General features: G+C 55.5%; 2 protein-coding genes and 1 long non-coding RNA gene across 17 annotated transcripts in view; all 3 read left to right on the top strand.

Moving 5' to 3' along the window:
* Nucleotides 1–6833, top strand: part of CLN6 (CLN6 transmembrane ER protein) — a 51744-nt gene extending 44911 nt beyond the window's left edge. For 5 of the 14 annotated variants that reach the window (XM_081228540.1, XM_081228536.1, XM_081228538.1 and 2 more), the window contains 5 exons: nt 569–757; nt 1020–1116; nt 2835–2957; nt 4593–4873; nt 5045–6460. In XM_081228540.1, the coding sequence (XP_081084666.1) occupies nt 569–757; nt 1020–1116; nt 2835–2957; nt 4593–4873; nt 5045–5500 (1146 nt within the window). In that variant the 3' untranslated portion in view covers nt 5501–6460. Of the gene's footprint in view, nt 1–568; nt 758–1019; nt 1117–2834; nt 2958–4592; nt 4974–5044 lie in introns of those variants that run through there. The other 9 variants (XM_081228534.1, XM_081228542.1, XM_081228539.1 and 6 more) reach the window with 8 other exon arrangements.
* Nucleotides 6834–9765: 2932 nt separating this feature from the next.
* Nucleotides 9766–11348, top strand: LOC308614463. The gene is made up of 3 exons (XR_014015396.1): nt 9766–10321; nt 10733–10887; nt 11173–11348. It is a non-coding gene; the product is annotated as an uncharacterized lncRNA (long non-coding RNA).
* Nucleotides 11349–11977: 629 nt separating this feature from the next.
* Nucleotides 11978–22221, top strand: CALML4 (calmodulin like 4). 2 transcript variants are annotated; one of them, XM_081227777.1, is made up of 6 exons: nt 11978–12559; nt 12663–12693; nt 17315–17455; nt 19054–19242; nt 20586–20678; nt 21920–22221. In XM_081227777.1, exons 1-6 carry the CDS (start codon nt 12557–12559, stop codon nt 21949–21951), a joined length of 489 nt encoding a protein of 162 aa, XP_081083903.1. In that variant the 5' UTR covers nt 11978–12556; the 3' UTR covers nt 21952–22221. The 2 variants fall into 2 exon arrangements, with proteins under 2 accessions (XP_081083903.1, XP_081083902.1); XM_081227776.1 differs by having other exon boundaries at nt 11985–12559; nt 21904–22221.
* Nucleotides 22222–22508: the final 287 nt, after the last annotated feature.

The raw sequence follows: 22508 nt of genomic DNA, 5'->3' as shown, positions 1-22508 counted from the left end.
GGGCTCTTAAAACTATCGCTGTTTATTGTCCCCATCATTTTGTTTTTAGAGAGACATTTCAGATCTCCAAAAAATAGGGAAGGTGTAATCTCAGAATTCAGAGGGTCTTTAGTAAAAGAATTTAGTTTCAGAAGCACCTGCCGCATCCCCGTCGTTTTCATTTTTGTTTGCTTGGATTGCTCAGTTGCTCAGAAATGGGAGGGTCTCCTCAACAGGCCAGCCCAGTGACCCAGGAGCAGAACTGGGGGTGGTGGGAGGGCAGGGCCTGGATGCCTGTGTCACCTCCAGCACAGCCCGTGGGTGTGTGTGACCTTGGGCAGAGCTGGCCCTGCTGAGTGTGTTTCCTCTCCAGCACAAGAGGGTGCAGATCCCTGGCCCCTGCTGGGTTCACAGGGACCTTGTGAGACTCTGGAGGCTGGACTGGCCCCACTAAAGGGACCCACCAATTTGAGAGTGACGTTCCAGCTGGTGGCATCCGTCCCACTCTGGGTGTGAGGGAGGGAAGCAGAGGGCGTCTCCTATCATGGTGGAGGCGGGGGTCATGCTGTCATGCTCCCTCTGACCTCAGCTCATCGAGCGGTCCCCACGCACCCTGCCGCGCTCCATGATCTACGTCAGCATCATCACCTTCATCATGGGCGCCAGCATCCACCTGGTGGGTGACTCTGTAAACCACCGCCTGATCTTCAGCGGCTACCAGAACCACCTGTCAGTCCGCGAGAACCCCATCATCAAGAATCTCAAGCCGGAGACGCTGGTGAGCCTCCACCCCGGCACTGCGGTCCGTCCTGGGGCCCAAAGAGGCTGCCCGACATATCACGTTGCCCTAGATGAGGGCAGGCCGCCCCGCCAAGCTAGGATGCTCCTGTGTTACTAGGTAGTGGCACGTAGGCGCCCACCAGGGCCCCCTCCTCCGGGTAGGGAGGGACTGGGGGCAGCTGGGGGAGGCCTGGGCATTGGGGGGAGGGGGGCGCCGGGTTGCGTGGGTCCCGCACCCTCCCTGAAGCCCCTCCCCGAAGCCCCTCCCCCTCTGCCCCTGCCTCGCCTCTGCCGCCCCCAGATCGACTCCTTTGAGCTGCTCTACTACTACGACGAGTACCTGGGCCACTCCATGTGGTGAGTAATGGGGCCCGTGGCCCCAGCCAGCTCTGCCGCCGGCCTTGGTGACACTGAACAAGGGCCTGGGGTCTCCAGGTGTCGAGCGCAGCGGCTGGAATGGCGTGCTCTTCCCGGGCGGGAGCGCTGTCACTCAGCTCTGGCTCCTGCCGCGCCTCCTTCCGCTCCCGCCAGCCCGCGGTGCCCGCGGCGGCCACTAGAGGGCAGCGAGTGGCTGTCCTCCCTGGGCCGAGGCTGCAGCGCTGATAAACATCTCCCCCACCCTGGGGATGGGGATGGGGACCCCGCCGTGTCGGGCTTCGGTCTCGGGCATGGAGGCGGGGAGGAAGATGAGCAGGTCCGGCTGGACTGGGTCGGGGGTGGGGCGGGGGCAGGGTGCTGTCTGTGCCCCCGCTCCTCCGAACTCCCAGGGGAGCGCCTCCCTCCCACCCCTTCACCCACAGTGGAGGAACCCTCACGAATGCGGGCTCAGCCACAGGAGATGCAGGGCCCAAGCTGGGGGCAGTCGTCTGTTCCAGGCCCACACCTTACACAGGATAAGCTGGGGCCGGTGGGAGGGGGTTTGGCCGTGGGTTGACAGCTAGTGACAGAGCCATCCCTGGGCCTGGGTGGCTCCACTCCCGAGCGAGGTGGCCTTACTCTTGTCGCACTTGCCCTACGCTGTGTTTCTAGGTTCTGTTTGGGGGCCTGGGAGGTCAGGGGCTTCCTGGACAGGCAGGCCTCTTGCCAGTTCTCCCAGACCTGTGCCAGAAGACCCTTCCCGTGGGAGGCTGGGGACGGGAGGAGGAGAGAGGAAGAGAGGCTGGAGAAACGAAGGAGCAGGAGAGGACTGGGAGGGCGCGGGGGCACATGAGGGGCAAGAGGGAAGGTGGGGAAGGAGACAAGGTGGTGCGTGGGAAGAGAAAGGGGGGGTGTGATGGCACAGGTGCGTGGGGAGAGCAGCCTGTGTGTGGAGAGGAGAGAGGGCGGTACCTTTGGGGTGAGATGGTGTGTGTGTGGAAAGGGGGTGAGGCTGTGGGCTGAGTGTGGGTGAAGGGGCTTCACAGAGCTCCTTGGAGTCCTCTGGCAGTTGCTGTCCCCCCCCACCTTATTTTAAACTGGGACCTCGGGCCTCTCCCTCCTCGACCCTGCTGGGTACACCCCTTTCCAGGGCAGTGAGGGGCCGGGACTGCTGGTATTTGGGTGCGTACACGAGGCAGACACACACACACACACACACACACACACACAGAGTGAGTGGGGTGGCCAGCGCCGCGTGGGAGGGAGCTGCCCCTCCCCGCACCACCGCCGCGTGGGAGGGAGCTGCCCCTCCCCGCACCACACACACACACACACACACACACACACACACACAGAGTGAGTGGGGTGGCCAGCGCCGCGTGGGAGGGAGCTGCCCCTCCCCGCACCCCCCCCACACACACACACAGTGAGTGGGGTGGCCAGCGCCGCGTGGGAGGGAGCTGCCCCTCCCCGCACCCCCCAGCCTGCGGGGCTCTGACCGGCGTGTGCTCAGGGAGCAGACCTCATCTTCCTGCTTCCCTCCTGGACCCCCTGCTCGGTAAAGGCTGCCAGGGAAGAGTGCCACCCGAACCAGGCATTTTTGTAAACCATGAAGTGAGACTGCATAGGATGGTGCTGGGAACCAGTACAAGGATGGGCGGGGAAGAGGCCCTGGGTGGGGGCAGCTGGGCGGCTCAGCACTGGCTTCCCTGCTGCAGGTACATCCCCTTCTTCCTCATCCTCTTCATGTACTTCAGCGGCTGCTTCACTCCCACCAAAGCTGAGAGCTCAATGCCAGGGCCAGCCCTGCCCCTGGTGGTGCCCAGCGGCCTGTACTACTGGTGAGTGGACGCTGGACCTGGGGTGCGGGGAGGCTGGGAGCCCTTAGTGAGCCAGGGAGTGAAAATGTGCTCTTGACCACAGGGCTGCTGTGTGACCCCAGATGAGACTCTCCCTGTTGAGGTCCCTGCTTCCTCCTCTTTCAGTGGGGACTGTGACTGCCTTATGGTGGCCGCTCTGTGACCAGGAAGCCAGGCCTGAGTGTGACCTCTTCACATTCAGAGTGCAACCTCGGGGCCAGTAGAATCCATCTCCAACACCAGGCCCTGTAAAGGCCTCGGGACCTCAATTTACTCCTCTGTGAAATGGGAATAATACCCACCTGTCTCCCTTTTAGGACATGGTGAGAATCCAGGGGGAGAGAAAGGGGCTTTGTAGACTATGGAGCATCATAGAGATGACAAGGACAGATATGTGGGGAATTCCATGGCCTCAGGGGCTACATGCCTGGTCTCCTTTTCCCTCCAGCTCTCTCTTCCCATTCCAGAGGATCCAGGCCTCAGCCAGGCTCCTACCCCTCCTCTGTCACTTCCGCTCTGGAGAAAGGCTCCCCTGGGGGTTGTGGGTGTCCTGGAAACAACTAACCCTTCTCTGGTGGGAAGCCTCCAGCCAAATGAAAAGGGCTTCCTCTCCTGGGGCCAGCTCCGGCCCACCTCCAGGGGCTGCCCTTGGCCAGCAGTGGGGGTCCACCAGGGCAAATCCGCATGCCCGCTGAGGGCAGGATTAACAGGAATGGGTGGCAACTACAGCTGGAGGGAAAGAGGTGAGACGTGGGAAGGAACTTCGGCCCGTTCTTACCCATAGCACTACCAGAGTGATAGCTACAGGAGGCCGTTTATTGGACAATATGCTTTTCCAAGTACGTAGTTCTTGAGAGATAGGGCCATTTATGCCCCTTTATGGGCAAGAAAACAGAGGCTCCAAGATGTCTTGTAAATTCCCCAAGGTGACACAGCCACTAAGTTGCAGAGCTATGTAGTTCCTTGAGTGGGATGGGTCAGCATTGCGGTTCTCTCTATAGGCAGGGGAGTGGACGAGATAACCTCTCAGAAGCCCTCTAGCCAGTGTTACTGAGTTCCTGGCCACATGCTAGGTACTGCCTTAAGAGCTGGAGAGAACCCTGGGAGATGAGACTGTCCCAGCCTTCAAGGAAACAGTAATGACAACTCCCATCAGCTGAAACTGCATTCGCAAACTCAGACGCCTTTAGGAACCAAGCTGGTAACAGACATGCAGGAAGCAGGCATCACGTGAGGCAGTAGGGAGTGGTGGGGCCTGTGGCACAAGCTGCAGAACGATGCTCTCTCCAAAGGCAGCAGCTGCTTTCTCCTCATCAGTTATTGTTATGTGGGAATACAGGCCTAACGTGAGCAGGGAAACCAGAACTCCACATTGGCAGGTAATGTTACTTACATACTGGCAACAAACTCAATGTTTTAAAAAATAGTAACTCTACAAGCCAAATCAATATGCTGCGTATGGGCCATGGCTCAGAGTGACGTGGTTGCCTCAGCCCCTCCCTCGACGTGCTAACCTGACCGACTGGGTGGGCAGCCTGGTACTTGGGTAGAGGGAGGGATGCCGGGCAGGATGGGCTGTCACGGCACCCACCTCCGCTCACGCACGGGCCTCCTTAGGTACCTGGTCACCGAGGGCCAGATCTTCATCCTCTTCATCTTCACCTTCTTCGCCATGCTGGCCCTTGTCCTGCACCAGAAGCGCAAGCGCCTCTTCCTGGACAGCAACGGCCTCTTCCTCTTCTCCTCCTTTGCCCTCACCCTCCTGCTCGTGGCGCTCTGGGTCGCCTGGCTGTGGAATGACCCCGTGCTCAGGAAGAAGTACCCGGGCGTCATCTACGTCCCCGAGCCCTGGGCCTTCTACACCCTCCACGTCAGCAGCCGACACTGAGTCCGGAGGGGTATGTGCACCCCAGATCCTCACCCAACCTCAGGCTGCACGGGGTGTCAAGCCACCTGACTGTGGGCAGCCAGAGCCCAGCCCTCCCCGCCACCCACCGGCCTGATCTCAGGGTCTGGCAGTGGTCTCTGATCTCCCTCTGCCAGAAGCTCTCTCTCCCTCCCCGCTCCAGGATCGTGGCACCCCTTCGTGTGAGGCTGATTGCAGGTTTCTGAGTGGCCGCCGAAGGCAGAGTTCTCACGCGCTTGCACTGTTCCCTGAGCCGCTCACTAGGGGTGGGGACGTCGTGAGGCTCTTCAGTCAGCCTTGTCTCAGCTTCAGTCTCTGCCTGCCACCAGCAGGCCTGCTCCCAGGAAAGGGGCCCTCGTTCCCCATGGGATGCCCCCCCCCGCCTCCCCCGAGGCACTGGGGCCCGGTCTCCTCCCTTGGCTGCGGACCCTCGGCCTCATTTCCCAGCAGTGCTGGCCTGCGTGTGTGCAGGGGTCTCGGGGGCCTGCCTCGCCTCCCCCGGCCCCGCCTCCTCTCCTGTGCTCTCAGGGAGCCCTGTGCCTCAGAGCCTCCTTTCACCCCGCATGCAGTGATCCCCCAGCCCCTGTCAGTCCCCGTCTGCTGGCAGCATCAGGGGTGAGAAGTGTGACTAAAGGCAGTGTGGAGCCCAGCCTGGCTGGCTGCTGCTGCTTCTTACTTTGGGAGTGAATTTGGGAGGCAGGAGGAGGGTGGTCCCTGGAGCAGGGGAGGGAGCGGCTGGTCTGGGGCCCAGGCAGGAGCTCTGGGCTAACCCCAAGGGCCCACTCAGCCCTGTGTGGCTGAGAGCAGGTGCTGCCACTGTCCACTGGCCCTCCGTGCCACTTAGTAGGATCCTGCGGTTGGGGGTCACCTCAGGAGCAAGAAGGGCCTCCTCTAGGTCCCAGCTCTCTTCAGAGGAGTCTGGGGGAGGTCACGGGGGTGGGGACCAGCATAGGGCATCTCCAGACCTGCCCCTCAGAGATGTCCCACTGAGCCTCCCAGCTGTGCTGCCAGCCCATCCCAGGGGCTGAAGCAGAGAGGGTGCCCTTTGGGGGAAGGTGGCGAGCCTGGTTTGTGGGAGGTTGGCACTTAGCCTTGGGCAAGTTGTTTAATCCCTTGGGGCCTCAGCTCTTGATCTTTGAGGGTCTCAGCCTCACCACACAGCCACCAGGGGCTTTGTGGGCTACTGTTACTAGAAAACACAGGGGAGGGCCACGCTGAACAGGAGACGCATCATCGTAGGCCATGTTGTGATGAGAGAAACACCTTTTGAGGAAAGCAGCTTTGTTTTTCAGGCCTGCTGCTGAGGCATGTTACAGCACGGTAGCCCTCCTCACACCCAGAGTGTGGACATAAAGACTGTAGTTTAGGATTCCCACTTTGCTTTTCCCAGGCACCTTTTAAAATAACCACTCAGCATTTAAACCCATAAAAACCTGGTGACCTCCACCCCTACCGTTTTATGATAGGTGCTTGGTACCCTGCTCTCTTCTCCCTCAGGACCTGGGACGGAGGATGGTCCTTCGCCTGGCTCATTGCACCCCCTGGCGTCTGGGATCTGAAATAATAAATCTTGTGGCTCTACTTACTTCGTGTGGATGTATTGAAACTGCCTTCAGTCAAAAGGACCCCATGGGTTTCATTTCCCGAGTGGGAGCTGGATACCGAGGGAGCTGCCTGCCGCCCCCGCGTGGGTGGCTTGTGCCCCCTGACTCAGCAGGTCACAAGTCTGCACATTCTTAATTCATAAGCCAGCTGCAGCCTTTCAGCACACAAGGGCCCCCACCTGCCCAGCAACCTCGTTTGACTCCTTCCCTGCCTCAAGGCCACTGTTAACTCCAAAGCCTGCTCCAGGCCTGTTCTCCATAGAGAGATATTGATGGATATCGTCTGAGCAGGCATAGGCCTGGTTATGTGGGGTCTGAAGCTTATACAATTTTGGGGGTGCTTGATAAAACAGTAAAAAAAAAAAGTGAATAAAAAATTAGGTATGAAAATGAATGTTTAGAATGGTAAAGAAATCACAGCAAGTTATTGGAGCCTTGGAGAGTCATGTCCCTCTTGACCAAGATCTCTTTGGGCAGTTTACTGAAAATGTTGCCCTAGAAATACTTCTTAATTGCAACCTGGCTTCCCTCCACCTAGAAAACTCTAGGCCAATGGTTTTCACAGTATGGCCCTGACTGGCAGCATTTGGATGGCAGGAGAAAATGCAGATTCTTTTCCCCTTTCACCTGCTGAATCAGAAATTCTGGTGATGGGGCCCTTCAGGTGAACAAAATCTCAGCCCCCAAGTTGCATTGGAGGGGGTTTCTGTTTTGTGTTCTGAGTTGAAGTGTAGCCTACACACAACAAGGTAAAGCATACACCTTGAGAATTTTTGTATAGTGAACCCTCAGGTAGCCACCACCCTGTGCAGGTGTTTTCAGTCATGAGAAACACCTCTTAGAGACACCTAGAAACACCTAAAAAAAGGAGTTGGCCAGGGTGTCTCGGTGTGCCTTTGGGGACACAGCCCCAAACTCTAGCACACACTGACCTAAACTCAAGGAAATGTCACGTGTATGCTCAGGCCATTCAAGATGGCTGTTCTCTTGCTCTCTCTACATCCCCAGCTCGACCAGGCCCTGCTTCACTCCCATGACTATCTAATCCTCTTAATTGTAGGGCTTAACTAGCCCCTGGTAACTGATGAACCCACCTGAAGTCAATTCCCCCTATAACTGGTAACCTCCTTCCCCCACAGAGCAGTAAAGATGGCTGCCGAGTCCTGTCTGCCGCACACGGCGCGGTGTTGCTCCAGGATGTTGCTTCAAACGTGTAAGATCCCCTATCCAACAAATCACTGATGTCTCTGTCACTGTCTCTGGGCTGTTCCTTTGGTCTCTAGGCTGGGCCACAACAAAGCTTGCAGGCCTGCGGGAGTGCAGCCCAACAATTGGCGAGCCAGCCGAGAAGCCAAGAAAACTCCCGGGCGCACCGAGATGTCGGGGAACAAGGACAGGGAATGGAAAGTTGTGAGGAATCCGGGGGTGGCCATCCACTCGGGTGCGGGGCCCTGTGGCGTCTGTCCTTGATGAATGAGGGCCGCCAAGAGACTGGCGAATCCACAGACCACCCCGAGGGTGTTGCAGAGATGTCGCTGCTATTACTGTGGGGAAAAAGAAGCTAGATGGTGGAAGGGGTGGCTGTGACTGTGGGCTGGCTGCTGCTTTGGAGGCTGAGAAAGGCCACAGACACTGAGCAAGTGCCCAAGGCTCAGCTTAGGGGCCTACAGGTAGGATGCCAGGCTGGCCCAAACCAAAACTGCTGGAACGTTAATGGCCAGATTGAGGGAACAAGATGGGAAACAGACATTTAGCTCACCACGCCGCGTGGCTGAAGGGAAGGCAGCTTCCCCGACAGGGAGTCCAGATGGTTGGGGCCCGTCCAAATGGGAACCCCAAGGTGTGGGACCCTACAGAGAGCACTGATGAAGAGGAAGAAGATTGGGACGAGGTCATCGAGCTCCCTGTCCCCCAGGCACAGATGAAGCGCTCTTTTCTCCCCCAGAGTGGAGGCAGCTGACCATCAGGAGGGACACCTCTCTCTCCCATCATAATGATGATATTCTGTTAACCTCAGGGTCTGTTTCCCGTTTCAAAGTAGCAGCCCCCATGCTTGGAGCTCATTTGACAGCAGAGGGATGGCTGGGGAATGCAGACAGAAGGCAAACACCTGGATGACCTGTCAAATACTTGGGTGTTATCTGGTCAGGTAAGCCCAAAGTGGTACTCAGCAGTTACTGGCAAAATGCAAGCACACCTGTGACCCATCACCCCGAAACAATTACAGACCTGGCTAGGGCTGTTGGGCTATTGGAGGCCTTTCATCCCGCATCTGGCCCAAACTTTTTGACCCTTATTCAAGCCTGTAAAGAAGGGAGCTCAGTGGGAGAGGACCCCGGGGGAGGAAGATGCCTTCACCCTAGCCAAGGTGGCTGTTAAACAGATCCAGGGCTTTAGGGATATGAACTCAGGGACAAGCTTGTGAGTTGGACATGGCGAGTAACCTGAAACGGTTTGGTTGGGGCCTGTGGTAACAGCGTAATCACAAGAGTGCCCTTGGGCTCCTGGTCCCACCCGTGGAAGGGGGCGGAATAACGATGCCATGTGATGGAGCAACAGCTCTGTGCAATCTACAATGCTTCACAACAGGTGAAAGACATCCCAGAAGGCACCCCAGTGACTGTACGTACTCAGGATCCCACAGCTGAGTGGCTAAAGGATACCTTCCAGAAACCCAAGTCCGGGCATGCACAAGTCCAAGCCATAACTTAAGTGGCATGTCTGTTGAAGGCAACGTAGCCCTTGACCTACTGGCCCACTGAGTGCAGAGTTACAGGCTGAGGCCTGGTTACCTACACCATGGAGGACCCCACCGGCCTGACGGAGACAGCTGATCCTCCTGAGATACCTCCTTTAGTGGAAGAAGGCACAGGCTCCATCCCTTGGGAGGTTTCGTACACTGATGGGTTGGCCTGGGGTGATCAGTGCAGGTGAGCAGCAGTGGCCAGCCGGCCTGCAACGGACAGCATCTGGATGGATACAGTGGATAGCCCAGGAGTGGATGGTGGCGGGGCGACCCTATGGGGAAAGGGCCCTGATAGCGACCAAGGAACCCACTTTATGGGCCACGAAATTCAGGCATGGGCTGATAAAAATGACAGACACTGGCATTTCCCCCTGCGCTACACCGCCCCTGCTGCCGGACTAAGCAGAGGGATGAATGGACCACTTAACCAGCTAGTGAGACTGGGAACCTGCTCTCTTGACATGTGGACCAGGACGCTAACTCAGCCCCTCCGAGCTATAACTGAACATACCAGGAGCAGTCGACCCAGTGCCTGCAGCACGTTAACCCAGAAGCAACTAGGCAACACCATCCAAGTTCAACTGTTGACCACCGAAGGACCAGTACTGATCAGGACAGTAACTTGTTTTCACCCTGGCCACCGGACCTATTCCTAGGGGAACCCAGTACAAAATGGCCTGGGGCTCGCAGGTAGGCCCCCGGCGGTTTGGGTTTGCCACTTCATGGGGAATAGGATTAGAAAGGGACTTACAGGCTTCACCTGTCCTCCACTTGGCCCTACCTAACACCACTAAGGTAATTAATCCAAGCCCCTATTGGAGCAAGCACCATTATATGAACCCTATGGTCTGTTATACGCCCTCTCTTGGCTGAGGGGACTGAGGGTGGACAGACGGTGTGGGACTGCAGGCTGGGATGCAGACCACAGGTAGGGATGGTGTGATCTCAGAATGCTGTTACTGCTTGTATTGGCTTCAGGGCCATGATCTTCCCCCCATCTCGTGCCTGTAAAACATCTCTATATTTCGTCTCTAGCCTGAGCAGAGGGAATCTGTTTGGGAACTGGGCAGCAATGGTGGCCTCGCCATTGGTAAGTCTGACTGCTGGGTCTACAGCGAGATGCTATTGTCATCCTCCTCTGGACTTCCATGAAAAGTTGACCCAATAAGCGCCTGGCTCCAAAGTCTGCCCACCTCCTGGACTCTTGATACTCCTTAGCAGCTGTTGGCTCTGTTGCATTTGTGGTATTTGGTTGCAGTGCCCTCTGCATACCTGACCCCAGGGATATGGCGGAAGAGGGTCAGACCAAGACTGTAAGGGTCACATAGGGTGTGTAGGGGTGGAGGGTATGGTCAGGCCGTTCAAGATGGCTGTTCTCTTGGTCTCTGTACATCCCCAGCTCGACCAGGCCCTGCTTCACTCACATGACCATCCAATCCTCTTAATCATAGGCCTTAATCAGTAACTACTACCTACCTATGTGTTTTTGCCCCTGCCCCAGCTGCTGGTGTGCCTGGTAACTGAGGAGCCCACCTGAAGTCAATTCCCCCTGTAACTGGTAGCCTCCTTCTCCCCTGGAGTAGCGAAAACTGCCATGTCCTGCCTGCCACCTTCCATCCACAGTGGGGAGTCGCTCCAGGATGTTGTTTTGGACATGTAAGATCCCCTATCCAACAAATTGTTGTTATCTCTGTCGCTGCCTCTGGGCTTTTCGGTCTCGAGGCTGGGCTACTACAAGGCCCAACAGTCATGTCTCCTCCAAGACACCCTTTCCAAACACAGGGTGATTCCGAGGAAGCACTTGGCCCGGCCCTGCCGGCCTTCCCCCCAGGCCTCTGCTCTGTGCTCCCCACCCTCCCAAGCCCCCACCTGACGTCCCGTCTCCTCTTCTTCCGTAAGGCTGTTAGTGAGAAGTTCCCCTCCTCTCCTGCCTCCCTCCAGTCTCTCCTCTACTCAGCCCAACCGGGAAGAGTGCGAATCCTCCAGCTGAAATTCTCTGGGTCTAGAAACGGGTGTGAACAGGTGACTCAGGAGACACGAAGTGGAGGAAAAGAGAACCTTCCACATGGGGGTGGTCTAAGGGACAAAGGAGGGCCCCAGCTGTCCATGTGCCAATTACCAACGCATCCCTCTGCGCACGTGCAGCCCCTTTCTAGGACCCACTTGTCCCTGGTCCGGGAGCTCTGGTGCAGTGCACAACATGTGCAGCCGTACGTGTCGGTCCTGACAAAGTGGGTGAACCCTGGAGTTGGAGCCCACAGGCAGGACAGCCACGGACAAGGGATATAACAGGTGTCTGGGAGAAGAACGGGGAGAACCCAGCTGTGCCCAGTGCTGTAGCTCCAGGGAACTGCCCCCCTCACTTCCTCAGTGGGTGTGGGGAGCAGCACAAACCACTGAGAAATGGGGAGAGTCAGCAGCTTCTGCCGGAAGGGGTGGGGGCTGCGGTGGGGAGAGGAAGGAAAGGAAGAAAAAGGGGGAGACTTCCCGGCCGGGAAAGTCACTTAAGAGGCCTCCCTCTGAGCCCCCTGGGCAGCCTGTGGTGGGGCCAGAGACCGCAACGCAGGCATCTACTGCATCCCCACCCCAAACCGCGCGCCCCCCACCAGAAGGAGGGGAGAGAACTGACACACATGCTGAGCACCGGCCATTTCCTGTGACGAGGCCCGTCCAGGATACTGAGGCACAGAGCAGTGAAGTGACACGCCAGAGTCACTCAGCAGAGGGGCCTTAGAGCAACAGCGGCTGAGTCCCTTCTGCACAAGGCACCCCAAGGCTCTGGCAGTGGAGGTGGCTGTGCCGTCACAGTGGGGTTTCCTCCCACCTACAAGGTGGTGTGTGATGAGCCTTAAGTAAGGCGGTGTGCAAAGTGCCCGACACCTAGGAGGAGCCTGTCAGCCCCCAGCTTAGTCCCCGGAGAGAGAGAGGAAAGACCCCCGGAGACGGGGCCAGGGACCCCCTTTCTGTGTGTCACTGACCCCTTCTTAGTGTCCACAGAGGGCTCCCAGGAAGGAACAGCAGTGTTTGTCCTCTGGCTACAGAGCATCAGCCTCCTGATGCAGGATCGAGTGCTGGGGAAGCCCTCGTGCAGCCCCGGTCTCTCAAAATCCAACCTGCCACTAGCCCAGGCAGGCCGGGCATCAGCAGTGCACGGGAAGCTGGAATCTGACCCCTGGCGTTGGGCCTGGTCTCCATGGCAGCCGTGGATTTATAACCGGGGCCTCCACCCAGCTTGGCGGACTTTCGACTTGAAGCCGGGAGGAAGGGGAACAGGAAGGCCGTTCTGGGAGCAGCGAGCGCACGGGTGGCAACCGGAGGCCCTGCAATGGTGAGTGAGGGTCTGTGTGGCCCTGTCGGGCTGTCCTGGGCTGGGGTGGCCGGGGGGGCTTTTGTGGAGTCCCTCCCTGACTGTTCTCCTCTCTCTGCTGCAGGCCAAGTTTCTTTCCCAGGACCAAATTAATGGTAGGTTTGGTTTGTTCTTTCATTAGCAACTCACAGCAAAATATGGGTCTCGTTAGGCAATTTGCTATGCTCATTTTTTGTTAGTGGGAGGGAAGGAGGTTGGTGGGAGAGCTGGGCCCACCCACAGGCAAGGGGCCGGCGGCTGCAGGGAAGGGCTGGGTTGGAGGTGCAGGTCGGGGGCAAAGCTCGGAGGTAAGAGATGTTGGTGTCGCACTTGTCGGTGTGATTTACAAGAGGGAGTGATAGGAGAAGGAGCTCACTGGGTTTTCCCTCAGAACTTGATAGCTGGATTTGGGGAAGGAGAGGGAAAGGGGATGGACAGAGAGACACCGCTGTGGCTGAGGACCCAACCAAAGGAGGGGGCTTTGTAGCTGGCTGAGAAAGAGAAAAGAGCCTAGGTTTGCACTCTCAGGCAGGATGCTTCTACGCTCTGGGCCTCAGTCTCCCCATCTGTAAAGGGGGGAAGGTCGGCTTAGGTGGTCTCTGAGGTCCCTTCTGTCCTGACAGCAAGCCTAGTTTTGGTGTTTGGAGCACTTTGTTCCCGGAGTCCCATGACCTGCTGGTCCCCAAGCAGGCTTCAGTTTCCCGCAGTGCATGGTTCTGTTTCCACAAGGCCAAGCCAACAGAGTTGGGTTACACAGAACTCAGGGGCCCAGACCTGGCTGGGGAGGCCCATCCGAGCTCAAGTAGGGAGATGAACTGAGGGTTACCTAGGCAGGGATTCCAGAGTTCTGGGTACCAGGAGTTTGGTCTATAAGGGGGAGTGGGTGGGTGGGTTGTAGGCACCTCCCCACAGACCCCTTGATATCCTTACCCCACGAGGGGGAACAGAGCAGGGAGTCTTAAAACACAAGGCCCAGGGCAGGGGTCCCTCTTGCCCAGGTCTCGAGGCAAGACTTGAGGAGTCTCGGGGCTGGAGTCCAGCTGTCAGCCTCAGCCTTCCCCAACCAACACCTGGCTCTGAGGCTCACCTTCCCTCTGGGGCCTCTGAACCTCCCAGAAGGGAAGAAGGTAAGTTCCCCTTTGTATCTTAATGTCTGACACAAAGAAAGTGACCACAAATGTTAATGAATGAAAGACTGGAGTGGGAAGAGCAGGGACCTTGGAGGCAGTGGACCTGGGGTCCAGTCACCTGAGCCTCAGTTGTCTCATCTGTGAAGTGGGGCTAATGATACTGCCTCACCAGGCTGCTGTGAGAGACACAGCAGATGTCAGCCACGTGCCTGACGCTGGGCCTGTGTGTCACCCAGACGTACACGGGGGCCAGCTTGCTCTTGCTAGCGTGAGCCAGACGGTACGGTTCTAAGAAATTTGTGAGCTGGTTGTTAAAATCAGCCATTATTAAATAATGGAAGATGAAAGAATGCTCCAATCCCTCCATCTGTATAAACTTTTTTTTTTTTTTTTTTTTGCGGTACGCGGGCCTCTCACTGTTGTGGCCTCTCCCGTTGTGGAGCACAGGCTCCGGACACGCAGGCTCAGCGGCCATGGCTCACGGGCCCAGCCGCTCCTCGGCATGTGGGATCCTCCCGGACCGGGGCATGAACCCGTGTCCCCTGAATTGGCAGGCAGACTGTCAACCACTGCGCCACCAGGGAAGCCCTGTATATAAACATTTAAAAAAGATATCTCATGGGGCTTCCCTGGTGGCACAGTGGTTAAGAATCTGCCTGCCATGCAGGGGACATGGGTTCGGACCCTGGTCCGGGCTGATCCCACATGCCGCGGAGCAACTAAGCCCGTGCACCACAACTACTGAGCCTGTGCCCTAGAGCCTGTGAGCCACAACTACTGAAGCCCGCGTACCTAGAGTCCGTGCTCCACAACAAGAGAAGCCACCTTAATGAGAGGCCTGTGCACCACAACAAACAGTAGCCCCCGCTTGCTGCAACTAGAGAAAGCCTGTGTGCAGCAACAAAGACCCAATGCAGCCTAATATAAATTTATATATATATAAAAAAATCTCTTGCAGTCAATAGTGCTGAAGATTTCAGTTTAATGAATATAATTTGCACAAAGGCTGAGAAGTAGTTTAATAGTAGATCACTTATCAGATGTAATGATAGTATAGTCATTGGGCATTCATTGGCATGCAGCCTACCTCACTTATGGTTAAATCAAAACTGTAGGTTGGCAATGGCTACAAGAGCTGTCAAAACTCACTGTGATAATCAATTGGCTAGATGGAATTTATAATCGAGTATATTTTATGATTTGTAAATTGTGTGCTGCACATCCTTAAGTCTATAAAACAAACTATGTACATATATCATCACAGCTGGTTGTTACATTCCGAGCATACAACTGGTGTTATTCTAGGCCCTGGGGAGGATTCTTTCTTGCCTTGGGATATTTGTATTTTCAAAGGGAAAACCTAAAGGGGATTTTTAATTCAATTTATTTAACCCAATTTGTTCTTTCATTCAACAGTTATGAGTCCTTTCTTTGTGCCGGCCCAGTTCTAGGCATTAAAAATATAGCAGTGCACATAATAGCCCCAAATTCCTGTGTTCACAGGGTTCACCTTGCAGGGATGGTGGTGGGGGGGACAATAGGAAAGTAGTAAAATAAACAGGATGTTGGATGGCCGGATGGCCTATCAGAAGGAGAGCCAGGCAGGGAGAGGAAGGAGGTGTGGAGGTCTCAGGGGGCGGGGCAGCGGGTGGAAGGAAAAGAGCCCTGTTGTTCCAGCGCAGGACTCCAAGTTCAGAGCCAGACTCCCAGGTATCTAAAGGCAGGAAGACAGAACACGTTTTATGTAACTGAGGGGGTGGGCCCCCATTTGACCCTAGCCCTGCTGATATCAGGGACCATGGGTCCCCGTGGTGCAGGGCACAGGGGCAGGGGGCAACGTGCCCCCCGGTAGAGCCTGGTGGATTCCAGGCCCCAAGAATGTGATGTCCCCACCTGGCCACTGTCGGAAGATGGTCAACTGTCATAGGATGAGGTCTCAGGAAGGCAGCGGGCCCACCCCTCGTGCAGAGGCAAACCAGACAGAAGACAAGGTGGGGTGGCCAAGAGCAGTCCCCAGGAGGGGGAAGGGGAGAGCTGAGTTTAAGCCCTGCACACATGGTGGCCCTCTCTCTCTGCCCCCATCCCCACTGGCACTGGGCCTTCTTGGAGGGAATTAGGTTTTGCAGGAACCAAAGGTGGGGTTAGGCCAGGCTCTGGCCCTGCTTCCCCTGGGCCACTCCAGCCCCTGCCACCAGGTCCTGTTGGTGGTCTGCCCCTCCGAAGCTCAGGCTCTGTAAAGTTCTGGAAGGGTGGAAAGTTCCCATTCAACCTCTCCACAGGCACAAAAGCAGCTAATGGTCTCTAAACCCCACTGCCTGCCCTGCATTTGATTAGCAACCTGCCCCAGCCTTCCTTGCCCCATCTGCACCCTGGGAACAATGAAGGCCCCACCCCCACGGGGTCACAGTGGGGATTACACAAGGGCCTGGGGGGCAAGTGCTATAGTAGCGGGAGCTGCGGTTGCTGGCTTTGTTACTGTCAGCTCAGGAGCCGCTGGTCTCGCCCTCTGAGGAACCAGCTGGGTGTGGGAAGCGGGAGAGAGCAGGGTGCCGAGGACAGCGCAGGGCCCGGCACGTTCCCGAGAGGGGCTCAGGCAGGAGCTCTACCCCGTGGGCCCCAGGGACAGGACGAGAGGGGAGTCGTGACCAATTCTGATGAGAGCCCTACCCACAGCCCGTGGTCAGAACCTCTGTGAGGGGCCCCTGATCTTCCCGAGCTCACGGCTGGCCTCACTGTGCCTCCAGGGCTGGGGGTCGGGGGAGATGCAGGTGGGGGTCGGTTCTGCTGGGCCTGGGGGGATCTGTGGATCTGGAGGCTACTCTGCCCCCAGCAGGGGAGAGAGGGTTTGGGAGCAGCAAGCAGGATCTCAGCAGAGCCTGGGACGACGTCCTGGCAGCGCCTCTTGAAGTCTTGAAGGGGGCCAGGGCCTGTGTCAGAGAGCGGCTTGAGGGTTCAGCAGCCTGGAGGCCAGCGGCTGGCGCAGTAGACTCAGAAGTGCCCACAGTTGTGATTATTGTCATCACGTATGAGAGCCTCTCTGCCAGGCCTGCCCAGAGGGGATTTCTGGTCCTTCCCAGAAAGGAGGACCAGTAGCCCTGAGGCATTACTGTCCCTGTTTCCCACATAAGCTGTCTTTGCCAAGGTCCCCTGGGAGTCTGGTGCCCTGCTGTGAGCTCCCGGTCTCCCTGGGCTGGCCCTGGAGGGTGAGAGAGAGCTTTCCTCTGGTTTTAGCCGACTGAGGAAGGGAGCAGGGAGGGCGAGAGGGAGGAGGCAGCAGGGAAGTCAGGAGAGGGAGGGCAGAGGGTTGGCAGATGAAGCAGGACACCTAGTTCAATGTAAATTTCAGATAAACAACAAATACCTTTATAGGTATATCCCATGCAAAACTTGGGATCGACTTAAACAATGAATACATTTTTTAGAATATCTGAAGTTCGGTTTACCCTGGCAGCCCTGGATTTCTCTTTGCTGTCTGGCCACTCTAGGAGGGGAAGAGGAGAGGGGAGCAGGCAAAAGGAAGGGGAGGGGCAGGAAGAGGGGGAGAGGACGGAGAAGCGGGGTGGAGGGTGAAAGAGGGCTCCTGATTCTCCCTTCTGGGCTTTGGCAGAGTACAAGGAATGCTTCTCCCTGTACGACAAGCAGCAGCGGGGGAAGATGAAAGCCACTGATCTCCTGATGGTGATGAGGTGCTTGGGGGCCAGCCCGACGCCAGGGGAGGTGCAGCGGCACCTGCAGACTCACGGGATAGGTGAGTGGGCTGGGCCGGGCCAGTTGCCAGGGAAGGAGGAGTCTGGGCTGAGGGTGGGCTCTGAGCCCCACAGCTGTGGTCCTGGGGAGGGCCCGGCAGGCAGGTGCAGATGATTGGGGTGTAAACAGCTCAGAAGTTTGAGGGGTAGGTTGCAGCTGGAGCTCACCGGCTGGGTGCTGTGGAGGCACCTAGCCAGGTGTGCTGTGTATCACTCAGGCTTCCTTGAATCCTCACAGCAACCGGTGACACCCCCATCCCAGAGGACCAAGGGATCTAGGCATTCCAACAAGGTTATCACACACCTGCAGTCCAGACAGTGCTAAGTGATCCCAAAGTTGTTTTGATAGAACAATGTCCCTCTACTATTTGTCATGTGCTTAGCTCAACAACCCAATGAAGGAGGCACTATCCTAATCCGGGTTTTACAGACAAAGATCAAGATTCAGAGCCCATTAGGTAACTTCCCCAAGTGCTTACGCCAATGGTGGAATCAGGCTTGGAACCCAATTCTGATCTCCAAGTGGTTCTCTGGTGATGTGATTATGGGATTTTCATTCCCCTTGTTTCCTGTTTTTGACAATGGAAACATGGGACTTTTCATAACCAAAAACAAGTTTTTTTTGTTGTTGCTGGTGGTAGGTTTTTATTTTTTAAAGAAAAAGAGGGAGGGATGTCAGAGGCCAGGATGGCTGTTTGCATTGGTGGCTGGACACTCAGGAAGGAAAGAGAAGGGTGGCCTGGAAAGAACACTTGATCAAGAGCCCATCTGGACCTCAGTTTCCTCATCTCTCAGATGGGCTCCCACCATCTGCTAGCGTTATCCTGAGGTCCCATCCGAGGGTGCCTGAAGTAGCACTGGGAGCCCGTCCTGAGGCCAGCCTGGGCCTGGGGGTGGGCCTCTGAAGGCTTCAAGCCCGGTGATGGGGCGCTTAGCAACTGCGATCCGCTGCTTCCATCTCCGAAGGGGTGGTGGTTTCCTCTGACTTCTGTCTCCTGCAAACAGGAAGCTGTGGTCAGGGGCAGTTCTGACTTCCTGCAGTTGTAGGCCAGCCAGGGCCTGGACTGAGGTCCCCAGGCATGCCTGGAGGAGGGGTGTGGGCTGGGGGGACTGGGATGGAGGCTGCAGTGAGGTGAACAGCCTGGGTGGGACAGAGGCTTGAGGCCCCAGGTGGGGGCCATCTGTCCATCTTTGTAGATGTGTTACAGTGGCTGCCAAAAGGGGGGCTAGACATGTTGGTGCACTTCCCTCCAGTTCAGGGCAGGAGAGAAGCATCCAGAAGGGGGTAGAGGAGGCAGTGCTTCATCCTAGTCCTGCCACTGCTCTGAGGTGACTCTACGCTCTGAGCTTGTCTCCTTAGTGGGCAAAATGTGATGATAACCAGTCACTAAGGGGTTGTTGGGAGGATTAAATGAGGCATATCCATGGTGGGAACTCAGCAGGACAGGCTGCATCCTCTTCCCCATGACCACTGCCTCCATGATGGTGCTTCCTGAGTTAGGTGGCCCTCGAGCTGGCCATGAAGGCCGGAACCCAGCTGCCTTCCTCAAGAGAAGCCTTCTCCTCCCTGCTCACTCCGCTGTGTTTGGGGGTTTCCTAGACAGAAATGGAGAGCTGGATTTCTCTACTTTCCTGACCATTATGCACATGCAAATAAAACAAGAGGACCCAGAGAAGGAAATTCTTTTGGCCATGTTGATGGCGGACAAGGAGAAGAAAGGCTACATCATGGCGTCTGAACTGCGGTCAAAACTCATGAAACTGGGAGAGAAGCTCACCCACAAAGAAGGTAATGGCCTGGGTCCCTCTTTTCCAACAGCAGGTGATAAAGTGGTTGGGGGAAGGACACCAAAGCCCAATCCATGCCACCCGGGTTATGTAGGCACTGCATTTGATGGATGCCCCAGAAGGTTGTGACTAGATGTTGAGCTTGGTGAACTCTGGATTGGATCCCAGAAAAGAACTAGGGACCCTGTGGGTGGCAGGAGAAATTAGCCAGGGTGAAGGGGCGGCTTGGGGAAACCCAGTTATGATCTACTTGGGCATCACACTGTGTTCTAAACTTTCACTGTGGGCCTTCATTTAGTGATTTTGACATCTCTGGGAGCACTAGTGTCCCCCTCATACTGATTAAACAGGTGCAGTGAGTGACTTGTAACAGAGCTAGGAGCTACATGCAGGTCTATTAGACACTTGGACCCCCGCCCCCCAGCCCCTCTCAGGCTCTTTCCTCTAACCACAGCTGTCTTCTGAAGCTGCTACTGCTGCCAAGTTTCTAAATTGAGAAACTTTGCTCCCTTTCCTCACGACTCAGCCACCTCTAAGAGCTTTTCCAGAAGGGGTGTCCGTGGTGGTCTTTGACTCCTACCTTCCCTGCCTTCCTACCTCAGAGAGGATGAGAGGCTTGGGTCTTCTAGGAAAGCCCGATGTCCATGGTAAGGGCGACCCCAATGTTGGGCCCTTTGCAGGTGTTCTCCCAGCCTGCCTGGTGGGCCCCTCAGTCCAGCCACGGCAGCCATGCCAGGTTGCTGCTAGAGTCCACACCCACCAACCCCAGAGGCTGGGATTTCTAGTTAGGCCACTGGGCCACTGCCTATGATTGAGGCAGGAGGAAAAAGGCTTCAATAGTGATGGGCCTTTAGCCTTTGGTTAAATCACAACAAACAGACTTGAATCCTGGCTCCCCCTCATTCTGGGGGACCTCAGGTGAGTTTCTTAACCTCTCTCACCCTCCTCAGTTTCCTCGTTGGGAAATGAGGTTACAATAGACAATCCCTCAGGTCCCTCCCAAAGCTAACATTCTATAAAGCAGTCTGCTGAGATTTTATCTGCAGTCACAAAGGCACAGTGCAAAGCATGTAAAAATAGCTCTACAGAAGGCAGATGGAGCTTCCCCCGCTTTTTCAGGCCGGCAGCTATCACGATCTCATCTTTCATTGTGGCTGTTTTAATGTGAACAGGGAAACACGGGCTCTCCTTCCCTCCCCGGCTCTCAGGACACTGCTTGGGCTTTTATGTACCAAGTGGAGTGTTTGGAGGGCCAGCAGGGGCCTTAATTCTTACGGTTGATGATCTGTCTAAAGCAATACCACAGCCCCCAGACTCAAACATATCTCTCATTTGTTTAACCAGTAAAGAAACATTTCAAAGAAACTGATAATGTCTTCCAGACAGAGACTGATGTCCCTTCCTCTGGCTGTGGGAGAAGGAAAGATGATACTAGAAGTAAGACTCCTTTACGCTCAGTGATTGAAAGAAAAGCTTCAGTTTTACTACAGAAGCATCCTTGGAGCTGCTGAGATAGCTGGGAGGGAGGCCTCCTTTGCGACCCGGTTCTTTGTGGGTTCACAGGGAACCGCCGTTCTACCCAGAAGGCATCATCAGACTCCAGCTGCCCCTCTTCTGGACAGTTGGAGGCTGCAGTGGTTGGTGTTAGACCTGTCCATTGGGATGGTTTTAACCAAGTGGTTGATGGGTAGAAGCATCTCTATGAAATAAGATAAATTACAGTCTCAACATTCTGAAAATACTCAGAAATACTATCAGCTTAAGCACAGAGCACAGTAATTACATTTTTGGAGGAGGATGGTTAAGCAGGCAGTCACAGGATATTTTCTAACAGCTACCCAGGATTATGTTGGGGACGCCTAGGGCCGGGGAAGTTAACACAGAGCAGTGAGATAGTTTTGTAAGAGGGTGAGGATGGTCCTGAGAAACCACCGTGGAAAAGTGTAAGCTGAAATGGCTCTTCTTGTCAACTCCTGGGACAAGCTAGTATTTTGTCCCAGGGATCCAAAACCAGTAACTGTAGGGGTTTTGGTTTTTTCTTTTTTTGAGCAACATTAGAGAACAATGGCAGTTTTTTGTAGGCTTTGAGCTTAGACACAGTTGAATATATTTTCTCTTATACTACCCCACCCCCGAAACGCACTTTTTAAAAGAGGTGATGGTGGCAGGTACCACTTGTCACTGAGCCCCCTCGGGGTGGGGGGGTGTCAAGCTGGAAGGCAGACTGGCAGGTCAGGGGCAGGCCAAAGACTGGGCTGGGGGGCCCGGGATGGAGCTGCAGAGGGTATCTGTTCTGCAGGGGGCTGAGACAGTGGGCTGTAGAAGGTAAAATTCATGCCAAAGCTTTCTGGAAATACTGGCACAGGGGCCAGACATTTTCTGAAGGGGAAAAAAAAACCCACAAGGTGGTTTCAGTGACTGAACCCTTACCAGTACACTCCTACCCTGGCCCCTGCAGAAAGCCTGATGAACTCAAAATTGGATACATGGTCTCCAAGGGGTAGGGGGTGAATTGTCCTGTTCCCTCCACTGGCTTATTTCCTCATCTACGGGAACAGTCAATTAGACGCTCAGGGAAGACCTCCAGGGAGTCCCAACCCCCAGCTGGATGTCCTATAACAACACTAAAGCCAAACTGAAAAATTAATGTGATTTATTGCAGTGGATGATCTTTTCAGGGAAGCAGATATTGAACCTAATGGCAAAGTGAAGTATGACGAATTTATCCACAAGATCACCATTCCTGTGCAGGACTACTGAATGAGGAGAAGGCAAGAGAGCCTCCCCTGGGCCGGAAAACTCAGACTGATGAATCTTTAAAAAGAAAAGCGTTCCTTTCACTTGCGGGAGATGGCAAACACAGCAAGATGACATACCTGACCACAGGAGAGGGTAACTTAGCAAGGAAACGAAACGATTTCAGCTACAGTATTAGCATGTCTTTAATAAAAGATTGTCACTGATTTTAATAACTAACTACCATCAGTCTAGCCCTTTATATCATGGAAAGAGCCTATGGTTTAGAGTTGGGCCAGGGTTCCAGTCCTGACTCTGCCACTTCCAAGTCAGGTGATTTTGGGCAAATCATTTCACCCCTCAAAGGCTTAGGATCCTTCCTCACTGAGGTTGGATTCCTACTTCTTACCTCATGGAGCCTGTTGAGAATGGGCTTCAAAAGGCCTCTGCAAATTGTAGGGCACTGTGTAATCCTGGGTTGCCATGGCCGTGCTTCTCCGAAAAAGGGCAATTTACCGAAAGACTAATTTG

Source organism: Mesoplodon bidens (assembly GCF_964165515.1).
Source record: "Mesoplodon bidens genome assembly, chromosome: 3".
Taxonomy (NCBI): domain Eukaryota; kingdom Metazoa; phylum Chordata; class Mammalia; order Artiodactyla; family Ziphiidae; genus Mesoplodon; species Mesoplodon bidens.
Note: the sequence above shows the minus strand (reverse complement) of the source record. Positions and strands in the feature narration are given on the sequence as shown.

Excerpts from the sequence above, each read along its gene's own strand:
- CALML4 (XM_081227776.1), top strand. Across the intron at positions 12,694-17,314 it reads TTCCCAGGACCAAATTAATG|AGTACAAGGAATGCTTCTCC; the intron begins GTAGGTTTGGTT and ends GGGCTTTGGCAG. Across the intron at positions 19,243-20,585 it reads GAAGCTCACCCACAAAGAAG|TAAAGAAACATTTCAAAGAA; the intron begins GTAATGGCCTGG and ends TTGTTTAACCAG.